Source organism: Pempheris klunzingeri, chromosome 7 (genome assembly GCF_042242105.1).
Source record: "Pempheris klunzingeri isolate RE-2024b chromosome 7, fPemKlu1.hap1, whole genome shotgun sequence".
Taxonomy (NCBI): domain Eukaryota; kingdom Metazoa; phylum Chordata; class Actinopteri; order Acropomatiformes; family Pempheridae; genus Pempheris; species Pempheris klunzingeri.
In genome coordinates, this window is record NC_092018.1 from 12,732,561 (window position 1) to 12,758,475 (window position 25,915).

Consider the following 25,915-nt stretch of genomic DNA (forward strand, 5'->3'; position numbering starts at 1 on the left):
GCAGTTGGTTGCATAAGAATGAAATTCCACATCGCTGATCTCTTGATGCGTTTCCCTGCAATGTCCTGCAAAAGATCCTGATAGAAGAGTTTTTGCTCTAACATGCTAACGATATATGCTAGTTTGTTAGCCGCTGCTCAGCTGAGCTCAGTGTGTAAAACGAGTCACCTTTGTTTGTCAGCCTTGTTCCAGTTTAGCTTATTTAAGGGGCGCAAAGCCAAACCAAATTTACATGAATGTAACAGTAACAGCACAGATGCTTTCAGCCATAGTCCATGCAGGGCAGGACAATAGGAGCATGTGAACGCTCATCCTCTTTGCAGAATCAAGGCAGCTAATAATTGTACAATAAATTCATAGCCCGATAAATAAAAGGTTGTAATGGGACCCCAGTTCTTTATAGCCTACTAACAGTTATTAAGCTAAGCTAAGCTAACCCTGAATAGGCAGTAGCGGTACCAGTGCTTGGTCAGTTGTGAAAGTACAGTGCTGTTGCTAGCTAGCATACTAACAGTAGAAGCAGGACTGGAAAGTAAAACATTTTAATGTTATGAAACTAACCTGGAGACTCAATAAGGTAAAAACGGGAGCCCAGGTAAGACACCGCTGATCATTTCCATGGGTTTTTTGATGGATCATCCTGCACCAACCCAGAACGAAGGGACGTGAGTGAAAGTAATCTTTTCCGTGTATCTTTCGCTTGATGGTGTCTACAGGTCGTGTATAGGATTATTTCATTCAGATGGCTTTCTATTAGTTTTGTTTTTTGCTGCTATTTAACATTAAAGTCATTTAATTTCATCGTGTCACAAGCTGAAGTTCCCGGATGTGCCGCAGTGATACAACAAACAACAAGAAAAAGCGAAATCTGAGCCCCTTTTTTTGTTTGCGTTCACCCCCGCCCCAAACAGCCAGCTGTAGCCAAGAAGCTGCAGCTGACCGGCACATTTATGACACTTCCGTATTCACCTCTTGTTCTTCCTTTTGTGCTGTAAACACAGCAGTGCACCTCCCTCCACAGACGCCATCTTTGTTTAGCGCCGTCGTCATGGAAACGCCCTGGGTAGCTTCATATAGCTGAGTTTCTGCTCAAGTTAAACAGACTGTCTGAGCTGAGGACCGCTGCTCGGTCACTGACTCTCCCCGCTGAGCCGCGGCACAAAGAGCCGAGGAAAGACCCGGTGAGGCGGATTTCAGCGCCTGCTAGTTGGGAGTCGGGGCTGCTCATACGATATGACAGAGATCTTATGTCAATTGTTGGCGTTTGCTGTTAGATCATGGCAGTAGACGAGCTATTCACGAGGTTTTTGTTGCCAAATTCATGATTATATTTTTTTAGTATTACGAAGCCCACGTGAGCAAAAGGTAAGTTCATTGTCTCTTTTTCAGTCTGTATTTTCTTTGAGCTATTTTTACTTGTGTTTATATCATTGTGGCATTTAAGAGTTTTTGTTTTTTATTGGTTAGACTAAAAAAAGCTGTGGCTGGCCAGCTGTGTTTTACTGCATGGCCATTGTCTAGTTCCTATCTCACAAAATGAAACCATTAAATGTCTTTTAAGACAGACAATATATTTTATAGATTTATAGATTTTATAGACGTTTTTTTTTTTCTTGGATTTGTTCTTAAATTACCAGAATCATTGCTGAGACTGTTTACAAGCTTATTTCAGCTGCTACTTCATGTATGTATGTGTATTTTGCATGCTCATTTTCATGAGATGAGCCCTGCGTTCCCTCGAGGTTAATGACTTTATTTGCATGGCTCCCATTCAGCACAGGCGGGGGAGCAGCCTGCAGAGTAGCTGCTGAAAATGAAGTCCAGGAAAGCCGGGCCTCCTGACGGGGGCTACGGCTGGGTGGTGGTCATGTCTGCCTTTTTCATCATGGGCCTCACTGCTGCCGTCCTCAAGAACTTCGGCCTCTTCTTCCTGGACATCCAGAGTCACTTTGGAGTCCTGAGCAGCACCACCTCGTGGGTCACCTCCACTACGATTGCCATGTTTCACCTGGGAGGTAAAGATCTGGTTTTCAGGTGGAGGCTCTTGGTTGTTTTTCACTTAAGTTGTTGTTATTATAAGTGTTTTCATTTTGTTCACAGCTCCGGTGGCCAGCGTGCTGACCATCCAGTTCTCTCAGAGAGTTGTCATCATAGTCGGAGGCCTGCTGGCTGCGTCGGGGATGTTGCTGGCGTCTCTGGACCTCAGTCTGCCCTGGCTCTACCTCACCATGGGCATCCTGCAAGGTAAGCTCCGAAGCTTCAAGATAAAATCTGAGAGGCCAGAGAGGACAGACGTAGCTCTATGATTCACATTTACATTCTTTGTTCTCTGACTTTTATGCAATCTTTAATTTTTTTTAAAAACTTTTACCTTTCCAGGCCTCTAACAGTTGAAATGAAAAAGTCTGAGAGGCTTAGAGGGGATTACATGCAGACACCAGACAAATGGGCTGGGAACTAACACTCCACTGCACATCAGTTAAACAGCAAAGGGGTATTAACCCTATCGCCCCCCCAAGTAGCTTAATTTTCACGCATTTTCATATCTGATAACTTAACTCTGACTAATGGAATGAGGTCCTGAAGACAGTGTAGTGTTGCATGTTGGGGACATATTTAGAGGTTAAATTTGACCATTTTAACACAGTTTTTAATATTAAATTGACTTGTCAGAGAATGCTGGCATGTGCATGAAACCTTAAAGAGGGAAGAACTGTGGTTGAAAGGCTTTTTATTTTTATAGACATATTTTCCTCCAATGACTTTATACACATTAAAATTGTAACTATATCAGACTGTTTAATTTAGCTTATTTAGACAAGAAAAGGTTGTAAAAGATACATCCTATCATGTTTGAGACACAAAGGTGAATGTAGCTACGTATTTAAGATACACACAGTGTTGTTATGTTGTGTGCCTCCTCCCTCATGGGCGCTTTATTGCTAGAACAAACGGGGTTAAAAGAGAAAATGAATAAACTACAGCTGATGATCTTTACAGGATCACAGTTTACAAACTGCAAATGTGTGTCTTACAATAAAAGCTCATAGCACAAATTGAACTCCATAAAGACGTTCATACATCCCAGAGCACAACATTTCCACTGCAGCAATGAACAAACTGCCTCGCTGACAGAGGGGACAAAAGTCCAGCTGGAGCGAGTTACTGAGGATGTTTGAAAAATCTCCACAGCTCATTGTAGCGGTTTTCCTTGCTTTAGGATCACTTTTGGAAAAAAAGAACTGTAAAAATAATAAAAAAATAACTGTATATACCGACTTATTTAATCTTATTCTATTCTACATTCAAATATTTGTATATGTGCTCTGTGTATGTAGCATGACGGGACTTCAACTTACATTTCATTGTGCAACCTTGTGTTGTAAAATGACAAACAGATGACCTTTCTATGTTATTAAAGGGAAAATCTTTCTAATGTGGATACAACAAGCACTTTTATAACAGCACCGTGGCCTCTTGGAAGTTGTAATGACAATGTCTTAATTTCTGGCAGTTTATAGACAAAACAACTAATGAATTACTAATCAACAGGTTAATTGACAATAATAATAGATATATAATAATAGTTACTCACACCCCTAATACATTTCTTCTACAGAAAGCAGATTTTTTCTATACCCGTAACACAAAAAAAATGTCTGGTAATCGGAGGTGACCTTTTTTTTTCAGTTGATTTATAATGAGAGGACCCCAGTCCTCCAGAAACAGTTAAATGGTTAAAAGTTTCCATCTTTCATCAACAGGAATTGGCATTTCCTTCTCGTGGATCCCTGCCAACAGCATGGTGAGCCACTACTTTGCACGGTGGCGTCCCATCGCCTACGCCATCGCCAGCTCAGGGGAGTGCGTCTTCTCCATCTTGTTCAGCCCCTTTTTCCAGTGGCTGATCGAGGTGTACAGCTGGCAGGGCTGCTTGCTCATCATCGGAGGCCTTCAGCTCAACCTGTGTGTGTGCGGTGCCCTCATGAGACCCCTGGAGGCCTCCCAGAGCCCGACACAGGACACCAAAGGCGATGCTGGTGTGGTCCTGCCAAAGAGGAAGTGTATCTTCCAGTGCTCCCTCATGAGAAAACCTGAATTTCTCCTCTACATCCTCTTTGCCATCTTTGCGGCAGCTGCGTTTTTCATCCCGCCGCTCTTTCTAGTGCCCTTCGCCAACAGTTTGGGGATGGATAATTACTGGCCGGCCTCGATCCTCTCCTTCCTGGCATTAGCAGACCTGGTGGGGAGGCTGATCTGCGGGTGGGTGGCCAACATGGGGCTGTGTAGGAACCTGCAGCTGCTCTCTATGGTGGTCACTCTGCTCGGCGTGGTGCTCCTGCTGCTGCCCATGGGCCACAACTACTGGGGCATCCTGGTCTTCGCCTCGCTCTACGGCTTCCTGTTCGGCTGCGTCGTGGCCATTCAGGTCATTTCCATCATGGACATTGTGAGCCTGGAGGGATTTGACAATGGACTGGGGCTCTTCATGCTTTTCAGGAGCATTGGTGGCTTCATCGGCCCACCTGCTGCAGGTGAGCAGTCTGTGTTTAGATTATTTAGTAGTATTAATATAATATAAATAATATGACACCTACCTTAGTTTAACTCTGATATCAAAACTATACTTAATTCAACACCTTAGTTTTGGGAATATAAACGTTCTTTAATGTAAATTCTTTTTTGTGTGATAAGATCACACTTTTGTGATGCCCAAAAGGAAGTAAGGTTGACTGTTGGTCAACAAATGGACCAAATAAGGACATAGACGAGAAAGAAATACGTAGAACAGCTCTAAAAAACATCATTAGAAAGCTGCGTAATGCAACATGGACCGTGCGATACGCTAATGTCAGTGTGCAAAACGTCAGACTACAGCATTTGTAAATCAAATGAAAAAAGCATTGATGCAAGTGTAATAACGTAGAAGATATATTGTTGTATTGATTATTTGTCCCACCTATACAAAACAAGCTCCTTACTGGGCAGCGAGCTAAACCTTAATATTGTTAAGGTGGATCTGCAAAGTTGAGCATAATTAAAGAACCATCAACCATGGCTAATAAGCAAACCCTGTCGCTGCAGCTCTTCGTGCCCAGTGGGATACATCTTGTTGGTGTATTCTTCAGCACTGACGCACTCTGATCTTCTGTCTCTCATCGTTCAGGCTGGCTCGTGGACCAGACGAACCACTACAGCTCCGCCTTCTACCTCTCAGGCCTCTGCCTCATTTCATCAGCGATGTTTGTCGTCCTGGTCGACCGCCTCATTCAGAAGAGAAAAGACGTGGGGGCCAAGGTTCACCAGGCAATCAAGGGGGGGGACTGGGAAACTGGAATAGCCAAGTGAGACTCTGTTGCGTTGTGGTTTTTGTCACTTCAATGAGCTCTAGGTGCCTTGTTTACTACTTTTTTTTTTTTTTATCACAGGCCAACTGCTGGGTGGTTTGACCCAGTTTGACTTGACACAAATCAGAGATTATTTTATCTCAGTATTGTCAGCAGGTGTTGAAACACTCTTTTTAGGTGGTTTTTAAAATGTTTATTTTAGGTTGCATTTGGCAACCGATGCAGAAACTCCGGAGTTTTATTTCACATTACGGACTAAAACTGAACTCCAGACATTTTGGGGTGGGGGGATTTCAAACCTCTTTTGCTTCACTTAGTGGCTGACAAGCTGTAAAGCTGGATGCTTAATCATCAGATCTACTTCAGTGTTTGTATTTTCAGAGAAGTTTGAGCATGTTGTTCTTAAAGAACACGCCTGTCTGAAAGGCACTCAGAGGACAAACAGAACCAGGATCCTGTGCATTTACACCAATTGTAAGCTTTTTTGCCCTGGAGGATCACAGCATTGGAACAAAAAAAAAAAAAGCTGCCTGCCAAACACTCATATTTACATTTTTGTTTTTCGGCCCCAGGTAAAAACCAGTCAGTGCCAAAGAAACTGAGCTGACACTAATTACACTGTGATGGCTGTTGAAATTCCGTGTTTCATTGTCAACAAAACAAACATGTTAGTCTGTCTTTCAGTCCTGTCTGACTGTGCCTCCTGGATATAGATGTAATACTGCTGATATGGTTAATCGGGGCTGTGAACTATATGTGGGTCAGGCAGCAGCGAAGGCAACTTTTCAGCTCTAAGTAACTCGGGTGTGTTGGCTTTCTATGTTGCTGGTATGTAAAGTGTGCTCTATTCTTAAATTTTGTCACGGTGTAGCATTTATTTATATTTACGTGTCTAGTCGAATCACTACTTTTATGCAATAGATGAATTTTGTTAATGACCTTTGAAAGAAGTTATTGTTGCTGAAGTACTGTGATAATAGTCCTCATGCGCACAATTGCCCGACTTTTAGGAATCGGTGGGCACTTTTTTTTTGTCTCTATACAGTTCACCAGTTCGTGTTGCAGTTTAAAATGCAGCATTTAAAGAAATAAATCACTGGTGGGTTTGAACGTCACATTTTCATGTCTGACTTTTCCTGTCATGTGTATCATTTGTCTCATCTTCCCTTTAAACTTTCTCGTAGCTGAAGGCAGATGCCGAACAGCCTGCTAACACTCACAGGATGAAACTGATACCAGGATCAGGATATTTGTAGTGTCTGTTACTCCTAAGCAATTTGAACAGCACATACCACCTTCCTTTAAGAACAGTTACGTAACCTAATAATCTGTTTCAGCCTGACGCTGAGCTAGTTGCCAAGACAAAATTTTTTGTTCTGCAACTAGTTTAGGAATTCATTAAAAGACAACCTCATCATTGTCAATCAGGGAAAAGCCGCTTTTAAACAACTTAAGAAGTCATGTTTGTGTTAAACTGAGAAATGTTCCAGCTTTCACCACTGGAGGGCAGTGTTGCCTTAAATGAGAAGTTAAAGCTGTTTAAAGACAAAAATGTTTAATACAGACATGATTTTTTTTCTACAGACAAACAGTTTAGATTAGAAAATAATTATTTAAAACTAACATTAAGACTATCCTAATCTACTGTCAACCAATGTCATAAGACACATTTAAACATTTTCATACAACAGATGCATATTAACAAAAACCTAGAATAAACTGCCATCTATGTTTTATCACATATTTGAAAAAAAGGGAAAGTCAAGGCAGCTATTTCACACAACAAATCGAGGCACCAAGGGCATTTTTATAGATACTGGGAGTCTAGAAATGAACTATACTCAACTTAAAGTACAGTATTTCAGAGGTGTGTTACGGAGCGGCCTCGGTGTGGAAGGGTGCACTTATTTCGCGATCTGGAAAAGCAAAAGGGTGCACCTTTGGTCCATTAGAAGAGTTCAAGCAGGGTTGGGGAGGGGGGGATCCCCATGATCCCTGGAAAGAAGAGGGTGCAATCGGACGAAGCCCAGTCCCAGAGTCCTCACACTTCACAGGCTCTGACACCCATTCGTACTAAGCAGGCTGAGGCTCAGGGCGGTCCCACTGTGGAAGCAAAAAGTGCTTGAGGATTCTCAGGCAGACTTTTTGAGCCCAAACGTAATTGAGTTTTTGCACTGCTGCAGGCGCTGCTTGAGCAAATTTACCACAATTATGTTGTGTACACTAATGTTAAGTACAAACTACCTTTGACAAGCTGTAAGAAAACGATAGCAGAGACCTTCTGCAGGACAGTTTTAATTTGCTTTTATCAAAATCGATCAAAACATACTTTGATAATAAAAGCGATTATTAAGTGAGCAAAAGTCACTCAGTTTTACTAAACCGCGTCAGAAATGCTTCTGCTCCAGCTAACGTGAGTGTTTTGAGCCTTTTCATTGAGCAAACAGGCGTTCGGTCTGTGAGGTTTTAGAGCTCAGGCCGGACGCTGGGACTGGACCTCAGGGAGCGTCTACGAGGAGGCTCTCTTCTCCTCGTATGGAGACTCGTAAGCCTCCATGGGTGGGCAGGTGCACACGAGGTGCTGGTCTCCGTAGATGTCGTCAATCCTGGAGATGCTCGGCCAGAATTTGGTCTCGGGCTTTATGAAGGGCTGGAGAGAGAGAGAAAGGGAAGATAAACGTAAGAGTTAAGTGATAAATTGGGCTTATTGTGATTTACTGTGAGGCATTAAAACGCGGTAAAATTAAGTTTAACAGAAGTGACAAAAGTCGAACAGACCTGTAAGTACACGGTGAAATGAATTCACTGAGTGAATTCAAAAACAGTTCTGAGTCTCATCTGAAGTAAAAAAAATTGTTTGTCTTACATAATTAACGATTCATTATTGATTTATCTAACAATTATTTTCTCTATTATTAATTTTGTCTATGAAGTGTTTGATAGAGACAATGTCTGTTTACCAGAGCCCAAGATGATGTCTCCAAATGTCTTGTTTTGTTTGATCAAGAAGCCAAAAGATATTCTATTGACAATTTTATTTTATAAAAATACACACAAATGCAGAAAATTCTCACATTTAAGGAGCGAGAACCAGCAAATTCTTGGCTTTTCTGCTTTAAAAAGGTTAATTATCAGAGTTATCAGTATAGTTGCAGTTGATTCACTTTCTGTCAATCAGCTGTAGATTTGTGTGCACTGGTCTCAGATTTTCTCCACCACCCCAAGTAGAATTGAAAAGATTATTCAACAAGTCTATCAGCATGCAATTAGTTGGCTTTTCATAATCATTTGTCATTTTTAAAGCCATTTTGTCACTTTTCCATTACATGTGATAGAGAAGTGAATGTTTGGACTGTCACACAAAACAAGACATTTGATAGATACTGGATTTTTTTAGGTAGTGAGAAAATAAGAACAACATATTGGCTGATTGTCAAAATTCTTAACATGAAAGAGAAAATGATCCCTTACTTTTGTTTTTTAAACAATTGTGACAAAGATAATTACAAAGTGAGCATTTCTGTGCTGCAGTTACTGTTTATGGAGGGCTACAGGAATTTATAATGGTCAATTTTCTGATATTTTACCACAAAAAAACATTAATTGCTAATGAAAATAAGTTAGCTGCATCCCTAAACCCAATACAAAGGAAGTCTTTGTTAGTGATGCTCACTGTATTGAAATTAAAACAATGTCAACAACAGATGTTTCTTTGACAGAAACAAGTTTCAGCAAAAACTTGGTGGTTCAGATTGCATTTCTTTGGAAATTGATTTTTTTTTTTTTTTAAATTTACTTTCAATGCTGTGAGCACTAAAAAAAACAAAAACAAATGTTCATCTGTTTTTAACCCAATGTGGAGGCAGAAATCTGAGAAACATCTCAAAACCTGTGCAAATAATAAGTATCTTAAAGAAGCTCTCATTAGTCTGATGTGAAAAAAGAACCTGAAGGGCACACAATAAAACAAATACTATCTGTGTAGACAAAGCCTGATGTAGCTTATTCATCTAGTTGCTTCTGTTTGAGTGAGCCTACACATTTAGGAATACTCAACAAGATTTATTTCTTCAATATGGATTTAATGGGGGAGAACATAAAGTATTGAAATGTTCATGAAATGTTTTGACAGTGAAAATAATATAAATTACAGCCTTAAAAGTCGGAGAGATAATTCAACTGTAAGAAAACAAGAATCCAACACAAATACTGTGACAAGGAGCAGAGTCGGCAGTCCAAAGTTGGACTTCTTCTGCATCTCTTATCTGTAGAACCTTTAGCCTTCACCTTTAGTGTGTACTGAAGTCAAAGGGCTGAGGACACTCACCAGAGGGAAAGCAGCATGCTCCCTGGAGTAGGGTCTGTCCCAGGTGGAGGATGAGATGCAGGCCAGAGAGTGAGGAGCCATCTGCAAACACCCACACGTGAGGACGCCATTTGTCACGGCTTCATATATCAGCCATCGCACTGCATCTTTTCACCTCACACAAACAGACAAACGAAACCAGTAATGCACCTTGAGCGGGTTGATGCGAGAGTCCATCCTTCCCTCTTCGATGTCCGCGATCTCCTGTCGGATACCAAGCAGGGCGTCGCAGAACCGGTCCATCTCAGCCTTGTCCTCCGACTCCGTGGGCTCGATCATGAGGGTGCCAGCCACCGGCCACGACATGGTGGGTGCGTGGAAGCCTGGACAGAACCACGACAGAGACAACGTTCATTCCCCGCCCAAGAAAAATGGTTTGATCCTGTAAATTCAACATCTAGAAGGCACCAACAGCTGTGGAGCGCTTCCAAATACTGTAGCACAGTGTATATTTTGTATCACAGTTAAGGAGCGATGTACATAATTCAGCCCACCATAATCTTGCAGCCTCTTGGCGACGTCAACTGCCTCGATGTTAGCAGACTTCTTGAATGGCCTCACGTCCAGAATGAACTCGTGGGCGACAAAGCCTGTCCAGACCAACACAAAAGACATCAAGGTGAGTGTTTTAAACATCGACACAGGCTGATTATATCACTTAGGTGCATAAATTCTTTGAAAATTGATTGCAGACATCACCTGATGCTTGGAGAGTACATAATCATGTATTGGCAGAAAAAAAAAAAAAAAAGGTGTCACAGCTGTACCTTTCCTGCCTCTGAAGAGGATCTTATAGTGACCTTCCAGCCTCTTGGCCATGTAGTTGGCGTTGAGGATGGCCACCTCCGTAGCATGAACCAGCCCTTTGGCTCCCATCATCTACACACAAAGAACAGAAGTGACCAAGGTCATTACAGCTAACTAAAGCTAAAATAAAAACTAAAACTAGCTGTGAAAAAAACATTTTAGTTGATTGAGATTTTTTTTTTTTTTTTTTAAATGGCTAGACTAGAAAAAAAACAACCTGAAATGATCTATAGGGAATATCTCTTGCATGAGGAGGTGCTTTTCATATGTTTATTGAGACTGTGATACCTGTGCTGTAATACCAGTTCTGAGTTTGCCGTGATAAATACCCAGCCCCAAACAATAAAAACTAAACTGAAACTGAACATTAAAAAAAAAAAAAAAAACTAAACTGAAACTAGGCAACCGGCTCTGAAACTTGAAAAAGATAATTAAAAACATAATGTGCACATATTGACACATTAGGAAGCCAGTAGGAACACATCGTTCTGGTAAACATTAGATAAAATGTTATGACAACACTTACTAGCTACATACAGCGCCATGCTGACGTTCCTTCTAAGGCAGTTTATTACACATTAACACTTTGGCTGTCATGTGAGTTTTCATGTCAGAGTCACCAGAGCCAGAGGACTTTAACAACAGCAACAACAACAACAACAACAACGTGAAGAAATGAGGTCTAACTGCCTGAAAAACGTCTCACCAGTGAGTAAAGCTGATGTCAGTTACTCTCCTGTATGTCTTGTGTCCTTCATGTTTCCGGTATCTTTTGCAAAGTTATAATAATATTTCATGTTGTCTCACCCAGATGATAACAGTAACACAACATGATGTGAGCTGACCTTGATGTAAGCCCAGGAGATTGGCAGGATGGCGCTGGAGCCCCAGGGGGCAGCGCTGATGGTGCCCAGCGAGCTGCTGGTGTCGACCGACTGCATGGGAACCACCGGGTGGCTCGGCAGGAAGGGGGCGAGGTGGGCCTTCCTGTTCGAGAGGGATACAAGTGTGAAGCTGATTGATCATGTTCACCGGCTCAGATCACAGTATAAAAATACTTTTGTGTGTGTGTATGCATACTCTCAGCTGTATGGAAACCTATTACCACCAATGTAATGTGGAAAAAGAGATCCTGCAAGTCATTGATAATGTCATAAAATAATGACTTAGTATCTCAAAATAATTACTTGGGAACTCAAAATAATGATCAGCTTTCTCAAAATTGAGGTCTATTCAAATTTTGAGAAAGTTTTTCAATATTTTTAAGACACTAAACCATTATTTCAAGACAGTTTCTCATTATAATGACTTACAAGATCTTTTGTTTTTCCCCACATTGGCATAATTGTGCTTCCATACAACTGTCTTGTACTCTAATCCTGAAAATGATCCACAGTGAGTCTGGAGTTTCATAGTCAATAATAATCTGACTTACACTCCAATCGGGCCCATGCCTGGTCCTCCTCCACCGTGAGGGATGCAGAAGGTCTTGTGCAGGTTGAGATGAGACACGTCAGAGCCATAATCTCCAGGACGACACAGACCCACCTGGAGAAACAGCAACATTAACTGTCTGCTGACAACACGGACCAGAAATGGAATGGTTACCAATATTCGCTTTTAACCCAGACCGCTGGGACAGAAAAGAAATGGGAAATAAACACACCCACAAACTACAACTATTACCAAAGCTAGTCTATATGGTGTGCAGTGACCACGAGCCAAATGATGGCTGCTAATGTGGAGTACAGAATGCCCAAGTATGACATTATAAACTGATGCACATTTTAAATTCAAGCTCATTACAGGAAAATGTGTGTCAAACAGATAATACTCCATTTAATTAAACTCTCTAAGAAGAAGGCCATGTGATATTATCATATATTCAGTTTTAGCATTTAGCACTGACATTTAAATATTTATTTACACATACAGCACAAGTATTGGGTGCCCATAAGTAGTAAAAACCTAAAATGAGAGAGTAATTATGTTAATGTTAAGAGTAATCTTACTGAAAATCATTGGGGCAGATTAAAGTAATCTCAGATTCCTCCACGATTTAGTCATGTGACTGGCAAAAACCAGTAAAAGAGGTGGAAGTTTGCATGTTAAAAGTCAGAGGGGCAGGGTCTGTGCATCTGTCAGGGATTGGTGGAGGAGATATTGCCGTAAAAAACACCATCTGCATATTCTAGAGACCAAAGGTCATCTATTTACAGCATGATAACACACCTATAAACCTTTATCCTATTAGGCTTCAGTTTTCACAAGTAACGCTTTACTTTCCATGAAGTGAAACATTAGGTTGTCATGTCAGGCTGCCATTTCTTCTCTCACCTGGGCGTTCATGTTGGCGCCGTCCAGGTAAACCTGGCCACCGTTCTCGTGAATAAGATCGCATATGTCTCCGATATGCTCCTCAAACACACCAAAGGTGGAAGGGTAGGTGATCATCATGGCTGCCAGTCTCGCCTTGTGTTTATCCACCTGGAAAAGGGGGCAGGATTTGGGAGACAAGAACATTGTTTATATCAAAATGACATTATATGGAGTATTAGGGTCTCACACTCTCTGACATGTGACTTCTGAGCTGTGATAAATATAATTAATTTAAGTAAGTAAAAACCTGAGGAGCAGCGGCTGTGAAATCCTGAGTTTTAATCATAAGTGTGGGCCAAGCTCCAAAACACCTGATGCTACAAGTCACATGATGCAACTCAGTAACATCTATGAATGCAAATGTCTTTCAACTTTCCACTTCCCAAATTTGTAACAGACTGTTAAAGATTTGAAGCCTCATGGCTGACCCGAGATAACCCCTTTAGGGTTATGACATTCTCAGCTCCTTACTCAACACTAAAACTCTCTCGGGTTTGAGAAGTAATCATTGTGACAAGTAAACTGATCCTCTTGTGTGATTCCAGAGGAATGCAAACAGTCCAGCTCTCACCAGGGTCTTGAGATGTGCCAAGTCGATGTTGCCATCCTTATCCACCTCCACCACCTGAACCTTCATGCCTGCCATCTGAGCGCTCGCTGGGTTGGTGCCGTGGGCCGACTTGGGGATCAGACAGACCTGGAGTGAGAGGAAACACATCACTGTAGCAGGACAGACTGTGAAAATACCTGGATGAGGAAAAAGAAAGATAATCCTGAGTATGAAGGCATATTTGTAGCCTGGATGTTATTTGATTAAATGTCCAGCATCCATTCAGGCTCAGACTGCAGGAGAACGCCTCATTATTCAAAAACAGCACAACAGGACATGTTAGGACAGGATGTGGATATATTAAAGCCAGAGGACTTGTGGGGACCAAGTGTGGACCAACAGGCTTTCAACTACAAGAAGGTTATAGTATTATAATTCATGTCATTGTGTGAGTTTGAATCTAAGAATGCCAAAATATATTAAGCCCAAAATCAAAACAGTAAACAAGCAGCCTCCCTTCTGTTAAAAATAATACTACTAGCTCTACTGTTATTTTGATTATTTATTCTACACTATGATAATTTCTTTATTAATGCAGGGCTTTTAAAGGGTTAGTCTCTGTGTGTGAATGCTGTAACTCCTCTTGGGTTGAATTTTGATCCGGCCAACACCCACTGCTGGCACTAATGTGTAACACACTTGCAGGTCACTAATTGATTTTATCCCTTATTAGGGTGACACTTCTGACATTTTGCAACTCAGTCAAACTGGGGCACTTAGACCTGAGGATTGGGTAACATCGACAAATGACTGACTGGGAAAATACTGCTGTCTCTGTCACACCAGTGACTTGCAGTTCTCAGACTCTTATAACCTCCAAATATGGAATCTTGAAAGCAGGTAGCCTATAGTGGGATCACAGTGTTTTCTGCCCCTCTGTTTGCACAAACGGTTGTTAGTTTGGACCTTGACTGTTTCAGGCCACTATCTAAGATGTACTAATGAGGGAGCCATTAAAAAACAAAGGCCAATTTACAGTACAGGGAGAAATACTTTAGTCAGCCAGTTTTTAATCAGAGGGGATGCCTTATCTCCCCTTGTCCTCGAGCTACTGCCAATCAGCAAGTCAGGATACTGAAAGAATTTCTAACCAGAATACCTGAAACACGTTAGTCAGCTTTATTGTTCTCAGGCTACTTTGACATTACAGACTGATTGTGAGCCTCAGGGTTTATGTACTTAATGCCCTTTATTAACCCAGACTGTGGGCTGGCATTCAGTCAGGATAAAGAAACTACTGGTGATAAAGCAATCACTTAGTCATCCCGATAAAGGGCTGATTTCTGAGCTTACAAAGAACAACAAATAAATATTTGATCAAATTATGATTAGATCTCTGCGTTAAACATGAAGCTACAGCGAGACGACAATTAGCTTAAATGGTAATGGTAAATGGTCTGTATTTGTATAGCGCCTTTCTAGTTATTTCAACTACTCAAAGCGCTTTCCATGACATCCTCATTCACCCATTCACACATCAATCATACAGGAGAAATGTAATTTGGACTATTCTTTCATACTCATTCACACTCTGAAGCCATGCTTCAGGAGCAAGTTGGGGTTCAGTGTCTTGCTCAAGGACACTTCGACACGTTGACCCATAGGAGCTGGGGATTGAACCCCCGACCTTCTGATTGAGGGACGACCCACTCTACCACTGAGCCACAGCCGCTTAGCTTAGTATAAAGACTTTGCTACTAATTCTCAATGATTTGTGGTGCGTCTGCGGTCCAGTTGGGCTTTTTGTCACTCTACAGCAGCACACTTACACTTCTCGAGCTCTCTCCCTTTGAGTTCAGGTAGGCTTTTATGGCAGCCAGGCCGGCGTATTCTCCCTGAGCACCACTGGAAGACAAGGCAAGCACACCATGGTCATGTACTACACAACTACACACACCCTTACCCCAGCACAGTTCAAAGACCAGGCCGCACACACATTACCAAAAAGGGAGAAAGAAGTGGGATGAAAAGCTGGCTGCATGATAACTCTCCAGGCCAATGTAGCATGGTGTGCTATCCATAAACCCTCTGCTGCTGATAAGTGGTGATAGACAGCAGAGGTGTGTTTGTGCTTTATCAGCTGAAACCTGGAATATGAAGCATGTAGTTCCTAACATTTGACTACTAGATGCTGATACCAGCAACAAAGTCCCACACACAAGTGGAAAATCCAAATTCACTCCTGGTCTCCCCCCCCCCCCCCCCCCCCCCCCCACATGCATAATAATAAACTGTAAGATCACTGTTTTGTCAAAGATGGTGACAGATCTGTAAATCATTAAAATTACAAACATAACAGCCTCTAAGGCCAGAACAGAACAGCAGACTGCCTGCAGATTCAATCCATTTAAAAACATCAATCCAGTGAAGTTATTCTCGCATGACTAAAATATTTACAAAGAGGGGAAATTTACATTTTTAACCTAATGAGAGATGCCTTAAATTAGTTAAATACTGAATCTTGGGACCTTCCAGGCTTCTTGAATACTGCCTAGAAAGTGAAAACTGAAAGTAAGCATCACTTTGACATCAGGGACTGCTTGGTATTGGTATTGTACACATTGCTTTGTGAGGTGCGGCAACATTCAGGTGCAGGACTGGATATAGCTGTGTGCTATAAAACAAAAAGGTGCATCCTACCTGTTTGGCTGGAAGGAGATGTTGTCATAGCCTGTCACCTCACAGAGGTCCCTCTCCAGCTGTCTGAAGAGCTTCTGGTAGCCGTCAGCCTGATCCAGAGGAACGAAGGGGTGGATGTTGGCAAACTCCCTCCAGGTGATTGGCTAAAGAAGGAGAGGACAGAGGTGAGTCGGAAAGAAAGCAACGTTCCAAAACCACATCATATGAAGCATTAAGGTTCACCTTTCACTATGGAAAAGTTGCTCAATTTTTAGTTTTATCTTATTTGTTCTCTGTATTGAATTACTCACCATGAGCTCTGAAGAACTGTTTAGCTTCATGGTGCAAGAGCCCTTAAAAAACAACAACAAAAAAAAAACAACACATAACTCTCATACAAGAATTTAAATTGTTTGCATATCTGAATATCTTTGACTTCAGGTGGCACTGACCAGTGGTATCATGCTGTGCACCAGGGAGATGTCTTTGTTCTCCAGGCGCTTCATGTATCGCACAATGTTGGTCTCAGAGTGATAACTGGAGGTAAAGATTAACCAGATAGACAGAAGCAGGATTAATTGATGGCATATTTATTCTCTGATCCCAATATTTGGTATGTCAATAAATTAAATGAAGAGTAACACCAGTAGCCTGCTTACTAAGTGCATTAAGAGGAAGCTTGATTATGCAGTTTTTCCAAGTAGGTCACAATGAGAATGTCAGAGAGTAAACTGAGGAGGTAAGACAATAGAGGCTCTGACACCAGACTGTCTTTAGAGCACTAATAAAGATAATATGCTTAATTTTTAGTGGCCAAGACAGATGCCTGTGCTGCCACTAAGGTTCTTAGTGTTAAAAACCCATTAGTTTGTTTATTAAGGCCAACCAGGGTAAATTACACCTATTCTTTTGTTTGAAAATCAAAATGTTTTTGCACTGTTACATCACATACTGATTTCAGTTTGTAACCATAACAGGAAAAACTTAAGATGATCTGAAGCAAATCGTGTTTGTTATGCAACAAACAAAACAGATTTACCACCAGTAGCCATATCATATCAGACAATTAGTACTGAAGTCTCTTATGTAATGCAGTGATTTAACAACAGCAGCAAGAACAGCTGTGGTTGATACCAGATTATCAATATGGAAAGTAAGACTCTGATATAAGTATCCTCATGAAGACATGAAAGTGGTAGCGGTGTCTGAGAATGCCAACCTGTTAAAGATCTGGTGCGTGAGGTACTTGCTCGTCCTCTTGAAAGGACTTGCCATGATCCCCTTCACCCGCTCACCCATCTTCTCTGCGATCAGCTCCTGAAAAGAAAAAACACAAAAAAATAGAATCAAAGCAGGTGATGCCCTACCTTAAAGCTACTTCTTATACATAGTAAATCACTATGCTTCCCTGAGGCAAAGACAGAAAAGGAACAAAATTTACAACCAATAAAATACAAAACAGAGAGTGAATAACGATCAACTTACAGCTGACGATTCACAGCCAAAGACCCAGAGTAAGTCATCCAAGTCCCTCTCAGTCACAGTCTCATCCAGAGAGACACCCAACTGTTGACGGGGAGAATTAAAAACAATTTAACAGCAGCATGCCTCTGAAATTCAGGCCTCTGTCTTAAATTGTATGTTCATCTAGCAATTTAGTCGAAACAACAGCTTGCTTCAACGGTTTGGGGGAGATGTCTAATAACTCGTCTATACTTAATCAAACATTATAGATCAGGTCAAGCTGGAGAGGTATGGAAATCAGTCTAGATTCTGCATGTAACGCCTATTTCTTTCATATTTATGATTGTTTTAAAATAAATTACTTAGGGATTGTGCAAAAGTGGGTCACACATATTTAGTTTAATAAAAGAAGGGGTTTGTCAATGAATTAAACATTAATCTATTCATGCATTTAAATGGTTCCTGATTAGCAATTTGAAATCTTCTTGTGTCCTTGCGCTTGTTGCATATGGTGATGCACTGTGTGAGGCTGCGGTCATAAGCATTTGAATTTCTATTAGTTTTTATAGAGTAGTATCAATTTTGTAGCGCTGCAGCAATGGAAAAACATTGCTTGCAAATTTAAAAAAAATGTTGTTTCCTGGTTATCTAAACCATCAATGCTGCATTTTATATGAGCATGATTTTAGTTCTCACCACTCCTTCAGAGTAGACTCTCAGGTTTATCTCCCTCTGTGCAGCTCTCTCGAAGATGTCTTTGGCTGCCACGCTACAGTTGATCTTTAGAGTGTCGAAGAACGTCTCACTGTGCAGCCGGTGTCCTGCTCTCTTCAGACCTGAAGCAAAGAAAGTGTGTGGGTCAACGGTTACACACACTACATTCTTTATATAGATAAATAACTGCAAAACATTTACACAAATTGGCAGACATGACTACCTGATCCTCAGTCTGTGTCAATAAAAGCTTGATTTCAAGTCAAAAAACAATAAATTTACCTTCAGCAAGAATCAACGCGGCATTGTGCGTCCTCTCAGCGATGTGTTTGAGTCCCTGAGGACCATGATACAGTGCATACATTGCAGCCATGTTCGCCAGCAGAGCCTGGGAATCAATGGTTCAACAACAACAGATTAAAAACAAAAGTATAAAGACTGTTCAAAATCATTCATCTATTTACTTCACTTTATTTATTTATATGTGGAACTGATAAAAATTTACAAAATATGAGCCCTGTCATACCTGTGCAGTGCAGATGTTGCTGGTTGCTTTGTCTCTGCGAATGTGCTGCTCTCTGGTCTGCAAAGCAAGCCGATACACTTCCTTTCCAGCTGCGTCCCTAAAATGTAAATATATCAATTTCAAACTGTTCCATAAGGAAGTTTGAGTTTCAGTGTACTCTAAATTGTACACTGAACTTCCCTTTCAGGAAACAAAATCTGTACAAGTTCTGAGCTGCCAGTGTTCTGTCTCACCTGGTGACTCCAACCATTCTGCCAGGCATCATCCTGACCAGGTTTTCTTTAACAGCGAAGAAGGCAGCGTGGGGACCACCGTAGCAGAGAGGAACCCCAAACCGCTGGGAGCTGCCCAGTGCGATGTCAACGTCAAATTCCCCTGGTGGACGCAACACACAGAGGGCCAACAGATCTGTGGCACAGCAAGCCAGGGCCTGCACAGGGAAAGAATCAGGGTATAATCAAGTCCAAAAAAAAACAACTATTCTGACATAACAGGTTTCCAGTTATGCAACATGAGCACTTCCTGTAAAATAATGGCCCAACCTCAATCAGCATCCACATTAAAGTTTCACACAGACAAGTCTTTGATGTAAATATACTACAGTGTCGTCAGCATAAAACTTTAAGTGGAGCTGCTGTGAAAAGGGGTATTTAATCACTTGTTTGATATACCTTGAGAATAGAATTCAGACCAGATATGGCCACTCCTTTACCCAGAGAAAGTGACAAATCCCAACTTTCCTTTGATATAACCTAACTAAACCAGCCAGTTTTGTGAGCAAACATGCAGTTTCCAGTCTATTATCATCAAATATTATTATTTCTTGGTATTTTTTACAATTTTAAACCACCAACTTGCAGAGTGGCCTGAATGCAGGTTCATTGTGCTTTTACTTGTTGTTGTTGTTGGTTAAAGCTCTCTTACCCCTCCCTTATGTGCCCGGTCCACAAGGGCTGTGAAGTCTTCCACCCTGCCGTCAGTGTCTGGATACTGGAAGAGCACACCACTCACGTCCTTCCCACTGAAGTCCATCTCATGAGGCAACTTCAGCATAGTTTTCACCCCGATGTAGCTGCAACATGACAGGGAAAACTTACAGGATACTCTTCAAAAAGAGAGGTATAAGATATTGGTATATGCTACAAGATAATAATACAAGTAAATTTTCTGTTCTCATACCATAAAAGAATGCTTCCCTGTACAGTAGTTCAGAGGTAATTCATGCAATACAATGTTTTGCTTTTCCTGTTCACCCAAATGATTTCTTCATATACATGACTTTGTTTTACTACACTGAGTGAGTGTGTGTGTCTGTGTGTAAATAATACATACTTGGCTCTGGTCTGCACCACTGCAATGGTCTGAGGATGGCAGCGTGGGTCAATGTAGAAGGTTCTTCTTTTGTTCTGTCTGTAAGAAATAAGCACAAATAACCACTGTGGCCAAAAGTCTCATCAAGCAACATATAAATTACTTGTCACAAATAACTTTCCTATTCCTTCTAGTATAAGAGCAATATCTATAACATCTACTTAAAATGAACATGAAGGCCAGAATGTTACTGATAACTTGAAAATGCATTCATTTTATCATTTTCTTCTTGTAGCTAAGTTGCGACTTAGTCACAAAGCGTAATCATATGTGCTGATCATGTGGATGCAGCACTGAAAAGTTTCGGCACCCATAAGGAAGAAAAAATAAATGAATAAAGGTGGATTAAGGTAGTTCCTAAAGCAGGTGCAACAAAAGTGATTGTGACAATCATCACCTTGGTGGTATTTATGCAATTAGATTCCACAATGTCACAACCCAGTCTGAGGTGATTCTTCTCCATGTCCTCTCCAAGCTTGTGGTTGTGATCTACAATAAGCTTGTAAATACCTGTGGCAGAGCTGCATGGCCTCAGCAGCAGCCGTTCCTTCATCGAGCAGGGAAGCGTTGGCCACCGGCATGCCTGTGATATCACAGATCATGGTCTGGTAGTTCAGGAGTGACTCCAGGCGACCCTGAGAGACCTCAGGCTGGTAGGGGGTGTACTGAGTCACCCTGAGGACAAGGAAGTCATAATGAGTCAACAGAGTGAACTCGGACAAGAGGACAATAGCACAAAGTTGGCGGTATTCAAGTAGCAGAGACCGGACAGGGGAATGCATTGTATGTCTCCCCTGACCCCGGGATTTTGGAGAAAACGTGGGCTGGGATGGCTGACTTGGATTTGGGTGAAAGAAAATCTTGTTCAGCAGAAAGCGGGAGAAAATCACATCATCAGACCTCACATGTGAGCAAAGTCTTTTAATAAACTCATGTCACAAGGTTTCCTATTAAGGGCACGTTACTTTAAATGAGTAACCAGACCTTTTAAATAAACATTAGTTCTGTTTATCAGTTCATTAGATCTGTGATGGCATTAGAGAGGAAACAAGCTCACTACACTTTCATGTTTCCAAAGGGTTTCTTCTCAGGGAGAGTCATCTGAGGGCACTCACCAGCCTGAATTCTCCAGCAGGTTACGCTGGATGGGCGGCGGTACTGAGCAGCTGTAGTAGCCCATGCCGATGTAGGATCTCCATACTTTGTTCTTTGATGCGATCTTCTGAAGAGACTCCAGGATCTCGTTCTCGCCTGTAAAACATTCAGTCCGTAATGAATATTTGTCTCGGCTTTATAGGGGATTGGCAGGGAAAGATGATGCAACATCGTATTCAGAAAAATAAGATTTGTCTACCAGTTCAGATTTTTCTACATCATTCATAATACCTTTTGTTCATCAGATAGTGATATTAGTACATAGCAGTAATATATTTACAGGACTTTTGGCTCAATGTTATGAAGTAACTTTCTTGTATCCCAATCAAATACAGTTTCTTCATCAATGTAATTAGAGAATCCAGTGTTTCAGCATTATCAGTTCTATTTATTAAGTTACAAAGTCAGGCAGAAATCTCTCTTTTAACCTGAAAGTAGCCCCTGACCTCAAATGCAGATTTTAGATTAGGAAAAATGGAGTGACAGAATTGGATGAGGAATCAATATTGGCTGGTATTCTGCGTTGAGGAATGGGAGAGAATAAGTCAGATTGGTGCAACACTAGCCCCTGGTTATGATGTGGGATCATACATAAAAACAACCACAGACATTCATGTCTGACACGGATCAATAAAATCAACAGTAAAGTCAAACGAGATCAGATGAACAGAGTGTCGTCTCTCATGTGACAAAATTAACTAATGAGATCAAAAAAGATCAGCGGGGCGTGCAGCATGTTAGAGCTGGCACACACTCCGCATACAGCATTAAAAATCCTCTCCTACCCACAAAAGAAAAGTCAAAACTGAGTGTTTACAGTAAACAAAATATCACAAGGAGAAAACAGGAGTAGACCCATGGTTTCTTCCCTGAGGGCCAGTTATTTAGCCCCATTCCCCAGTGCTGTAAGGAGGCTTTGCCAATGCATAACCAGCCTCTGAGATTCCTCTGGCCTTCCTGGCTGCCTAGCAACTCCGAGGAATGGACAATACCGCCCGTCTGAGCCGAGAGCCCTAACTACTCCTGTTTTCGTAAAAGAAAGACACCTCCAAGTCCCTAGTGGTGAAAGGGACAGTTGTCAGTATACAAGTGGATTTTTACAGCGTCTTCGGAGCACATTCAGCCCTGCAGAAGTGTTTGGAGGTGGTGAATCAGACCCAAAGTCAGTACAGAAAATAAAATTGTGGTGATGAAGGATTATCAACAGGTTGAGAGTGAGTCGGTAGTGTGTATTTTTGTGCGAGTGTGTGCAGGGAGGACTGCTTTCCCATGGTCCCGGAGTTCTACAGGGCAGCAAAAAAGCCTGATTCAGAACCATCCAGGAGGTCTATTGTTGAAGAGAGAATCCCTCTCTGGCTTTGCAAACTGAAGCCCTCCAAAGCTGAACAAGCAGAAAACCAGCACAGCCTCCAGTTTGTTCCTTCAGCATGGCTTGTTGCATTATGAAACCTGACAGAGTCAGAGGACGGGCCGACACATCCGACTGACAGAAGGTGATATGGGAAAGCCACAGTACCTGAGGAATTGTGGCTGCTGTATTTTAAACAACAATCTCATTACTAAAGGTTGGATTTTCCAGTGGATCTCTCGTGTTATAGCCGATCACCTCAGGAAAATGATTTCTATTGTCAGATCAATGACTCGGGTTTGTGGTTGCAGAGTCACACAATAGAGGCATGTCAGCAAGTATTTGTTGCGCACAATCAAACACAAGCTGTCTCCACACAACTTACATGAAACAGAATATGCAGGAGTCTATGCTTGGTTTGTGTTATAAGTCAACATTATTGACTTTCAGGGTTATCTTATTATATTTAGAATTGAAACATCCATTTGACAGCTGACATAAAATTAATCAGCAGACATTTTGATAGTTGATTAATCATTTAAGTTGTTTATTCTCGCAACATCTTTCTGTTATGTGATAGTAAATCAAATACATTTGGGTTTTGGCCTGTTTGTCAGACAAAATTGCTTTTCTTTTTTTAATCTTATAGCCCCAAACAGCTACTAAAAATAATTGAGAAGAAACAGCTTAACTGATTATGAAAATATGGTCAACCTGCAGCACCGATTATATTGTTGTTATACAGAATTCTGATTTGAAGCCAGATGTGATCACAAACGAATGAACTTAGTGACCGAAGACTTTGCTACTCACATTTGAGGAGTTTTGTCTCATGTAATCCGCAATAGTGGAACAGATTACATCGCACAGGAGATCAGTTTGATTATTTTGAATGTTATATTGCATGCTTGAGATATCACAACATGCACTGATACCAGAAAACATGTTCTTATCTTTATTACTGACATGTTGACTTCAACCGTGCTGCCCAGCCCTGCTGCTTTCCTTTAATTTAAGCACATCTGCACACTCAAAATAGCGACAGAACAACAGGAAACACAGATCAACAAATCAACATAAGCTGTTTGCATTTGGAAGCATACAATTTATCATTTATTCAGCTTTCATGGTGGCTCACAGCTGAAGGAAAAGCAGCTGGTTTATCAGAGGGACTACATCAGCTACTATCTCCATTGTTTTCTACACATTCCCTCAGTCTCCAGCTTGTATTTTTTCTCTGGGAAATAAGACAAAAACTGGCTTAACACGACAGGCTATCAGGTGCTGAAATGTGCGCATATTGCACAGGGGACAGACACATCCAGGCAGATCCCATGCAAAACATACAGAAGTCACCTTATTAGGAACCCCCTCGGCTGTGATGTAATGTGAACGCTGTAACCAGATTGAACTGGACTTGGGACCGGAGCTCAAGGCTAAACTTTACACTCCAGTTGCCATCCTATGAGCATCGGCTTCCCAACAGGAGATTGGTGCCGCTCGCCGAGTTTCGCAAAAACAACTCCAAATATGTTCAAAGGAAGACTTAACAGGGGACAGCGCTCCGCGGCGCACAATAGAGGTGCAACCTACATTTCAGCCACTCACTTGGCTTCATTTAACGCCCGCTTTCATGTGGGAAAAGCCTCACCGTGCAAAACGAGTGGGAGAAATGCCCCGTTTTTACATGCATTTTTGAAGATATTCTAAAAGCATTTTAAATCGGGTTTGCGCCATTGCACCGAGGCTGATCGTGCAGCCTTGGAAATGTCACGCACAAAGAGGCTGTTATATTAAATCACAAATACAATCAAATTAACTTACAGACTGGATCATCCATTTTCATACTCCGCTGCATGCGGATGGAGCCTGGCACTGTGTTTTCGATCAACTGGTCGATCGACTGCAAAACAAAACAAAACCAAAAAAAAGCGTTTTAATACATGAAAGCAGGCAAAACATGGCTGTGAATAGCGCATTATGCTGGTCAGAGCAAACGATTTGGTTCAATCACAAGGAGAAGCTTGTTTTAGCGCCGATTTTGGGGGGGATGAGTGGCAGGTCTTACCTCGAGTCCCAGAGCATCCAGCATTTCTCTCTTCTCCCTCTCACCTGGACCGATGTGCCTCTCCGTGAAATCATCATGCCTGGGTAATATTCTCTCTATCTGTCTGGAGGAGACGGCTGCAGACGTCCTCAGACCCCGGGCTGCTGTCGGTGGGGATGCCCCGCTGGTCCGGATCCTGCACTGAAGTTTCCAAACCACGCGGCTCTTGTCACTCAGACGCCTGCACGGTGCGCTGGGACTCACCGACTTGGCCAAGAAGATCCCCCAGGACTTGGCGCAGCTCTGCATCTCTGGATCACTTTAGACAAGTCTGCAGGGAAAAAAAAAAAACCCCACCGGTGACGCCTTTTCCTCCCCTCGCTCTGCAGAGTTCGTTACCCCCACCGAGGACTGATGCGATCCCTGCAGGAGACTCTGCCAACTCCTTCAAACTGCAGAGTTTTATACAACTGCACAGTTGCACAAGAGCGGACCAATCAGAGCGGAGATGCTGCGTGACGCGGTGAGGAGCCCCGGTCAAACAGCTGCTGAACTTTCTCACGTGCCCACCGTGCGACGATCCAGGGCGAGGAAATCAGGATCAAGAGGATATTTCAGGACTCGCCTCCGAAGTCCACCACGAGCAAGCGGTCCCATCGCAGTCCAGGTGTGCTCAGTGATAGTGTGTGAGGGCAGGTGGGTGACATGGGGCACCCACACCCTCCAGACATTCACCCAGCAGCCAAGTGACTAACTAGACTAGTAACTAACTAACTAGAGGGTTTGATCACTTCTACTTCACAAATAAAGCAGGAATTTACCAGGTGAACACACGCTGACATAGGAATGTGCCCAAACAAGTAATGGAAGCCAATGTCACACTCCAAAGTAATCAGATTACATTTGGGGTTGGAACAACTCAATGTTATTATAGTTTCACTGTTAAGGATTAGTTGATTAAATCTTGGTTTTGTTTTTAGAATTTGACCATTTTTGACAAGTGCATCTAGCACACAGTCTTTTCTAGACAGGAGTTCCACAAAGATGGAGGCTTTAAGCATCTGCAAACAAAAACAGACAAACAAAAAACATCAAAACAGACCTCCAGACCTACAATATCGCCATCACTCATGCAAAACGTACCACATGCCACATGTTGTA

General features: G+C 41.8%; 2 protein-coding genes across 2 annotated transcripts; one reads left to right on the forward strand and one right to left on the reverse strand.

Annotated features, from left to right (window-relative positions):
• Positions 1–1,789: 1,789 nt before the first annotated feature.
• On the forward strand, positions 1,790–5,349 carry LOC139203604 (monocarboxylate transporter 13). Its single transcript, XM_070833422.1, has 4 exons — positions 1,790–2,015; positions 2,101–2,244; positions 3,765–4,535; positions 5,168–5,349. The coding sequence occupies exons 1-4, from the start codon at positions 1,814–1,816 to the stop codon at positions 5,347–5,349; spliced, it is 1,299 nt and encodes a 432-aa protein (XP_070689523.1). The 5' UTR covers positions 1,790–1,813.
• A 1,574-nt stretch (positions 5,350–6,923) lies between these two features.
• Positions 6,924–25,182, reverse strand: gldc (glycine dehydrogenase (decarboxylating)). Its single transcript, XM_070833945.1, has 25 exons — positions 24,776–25,182; positions 24,532–24,610; positions 21,320–21,455; positions 20,715–20,879; positions 20,166–20,243; positions 19,758–19,905; positions 19,067–19,263; positions 18,834–18,930; positions 18,590–18,695; positions 18,290–18,429; positions 17,615–17,695; positions 17,349–17,446; positions 16,582–16,666; positions 16,441–16,482; positions 16,151–16,293; positions 15,280–15,355; positions 13,472–13,597; positions 12,859–13,008; positions 11,957–12,069; positions 11,367–11,508; positions 10,482–10,593; positions 10,209–10,304; positions 9,865–10,037; positions 9,676–9,756; positions 6,924–7,998 (listed from the first exon to the last, which is right to left on the reverse strand). The coding sequence occupies exons 1-25, from the start codon at positions 25,061–25,063 to the stop codon at positions 7,858–7,860; spliced, it is 3,093 nt and encodes a 1,030-aa protein (XP_070690046.1). The 5' UTR covers positions 25,064–25,182; the 3' UTR covers positions 6,924–7,857.
• Positions 25,183–25,915: the final 733 nt, after the last annotated feature.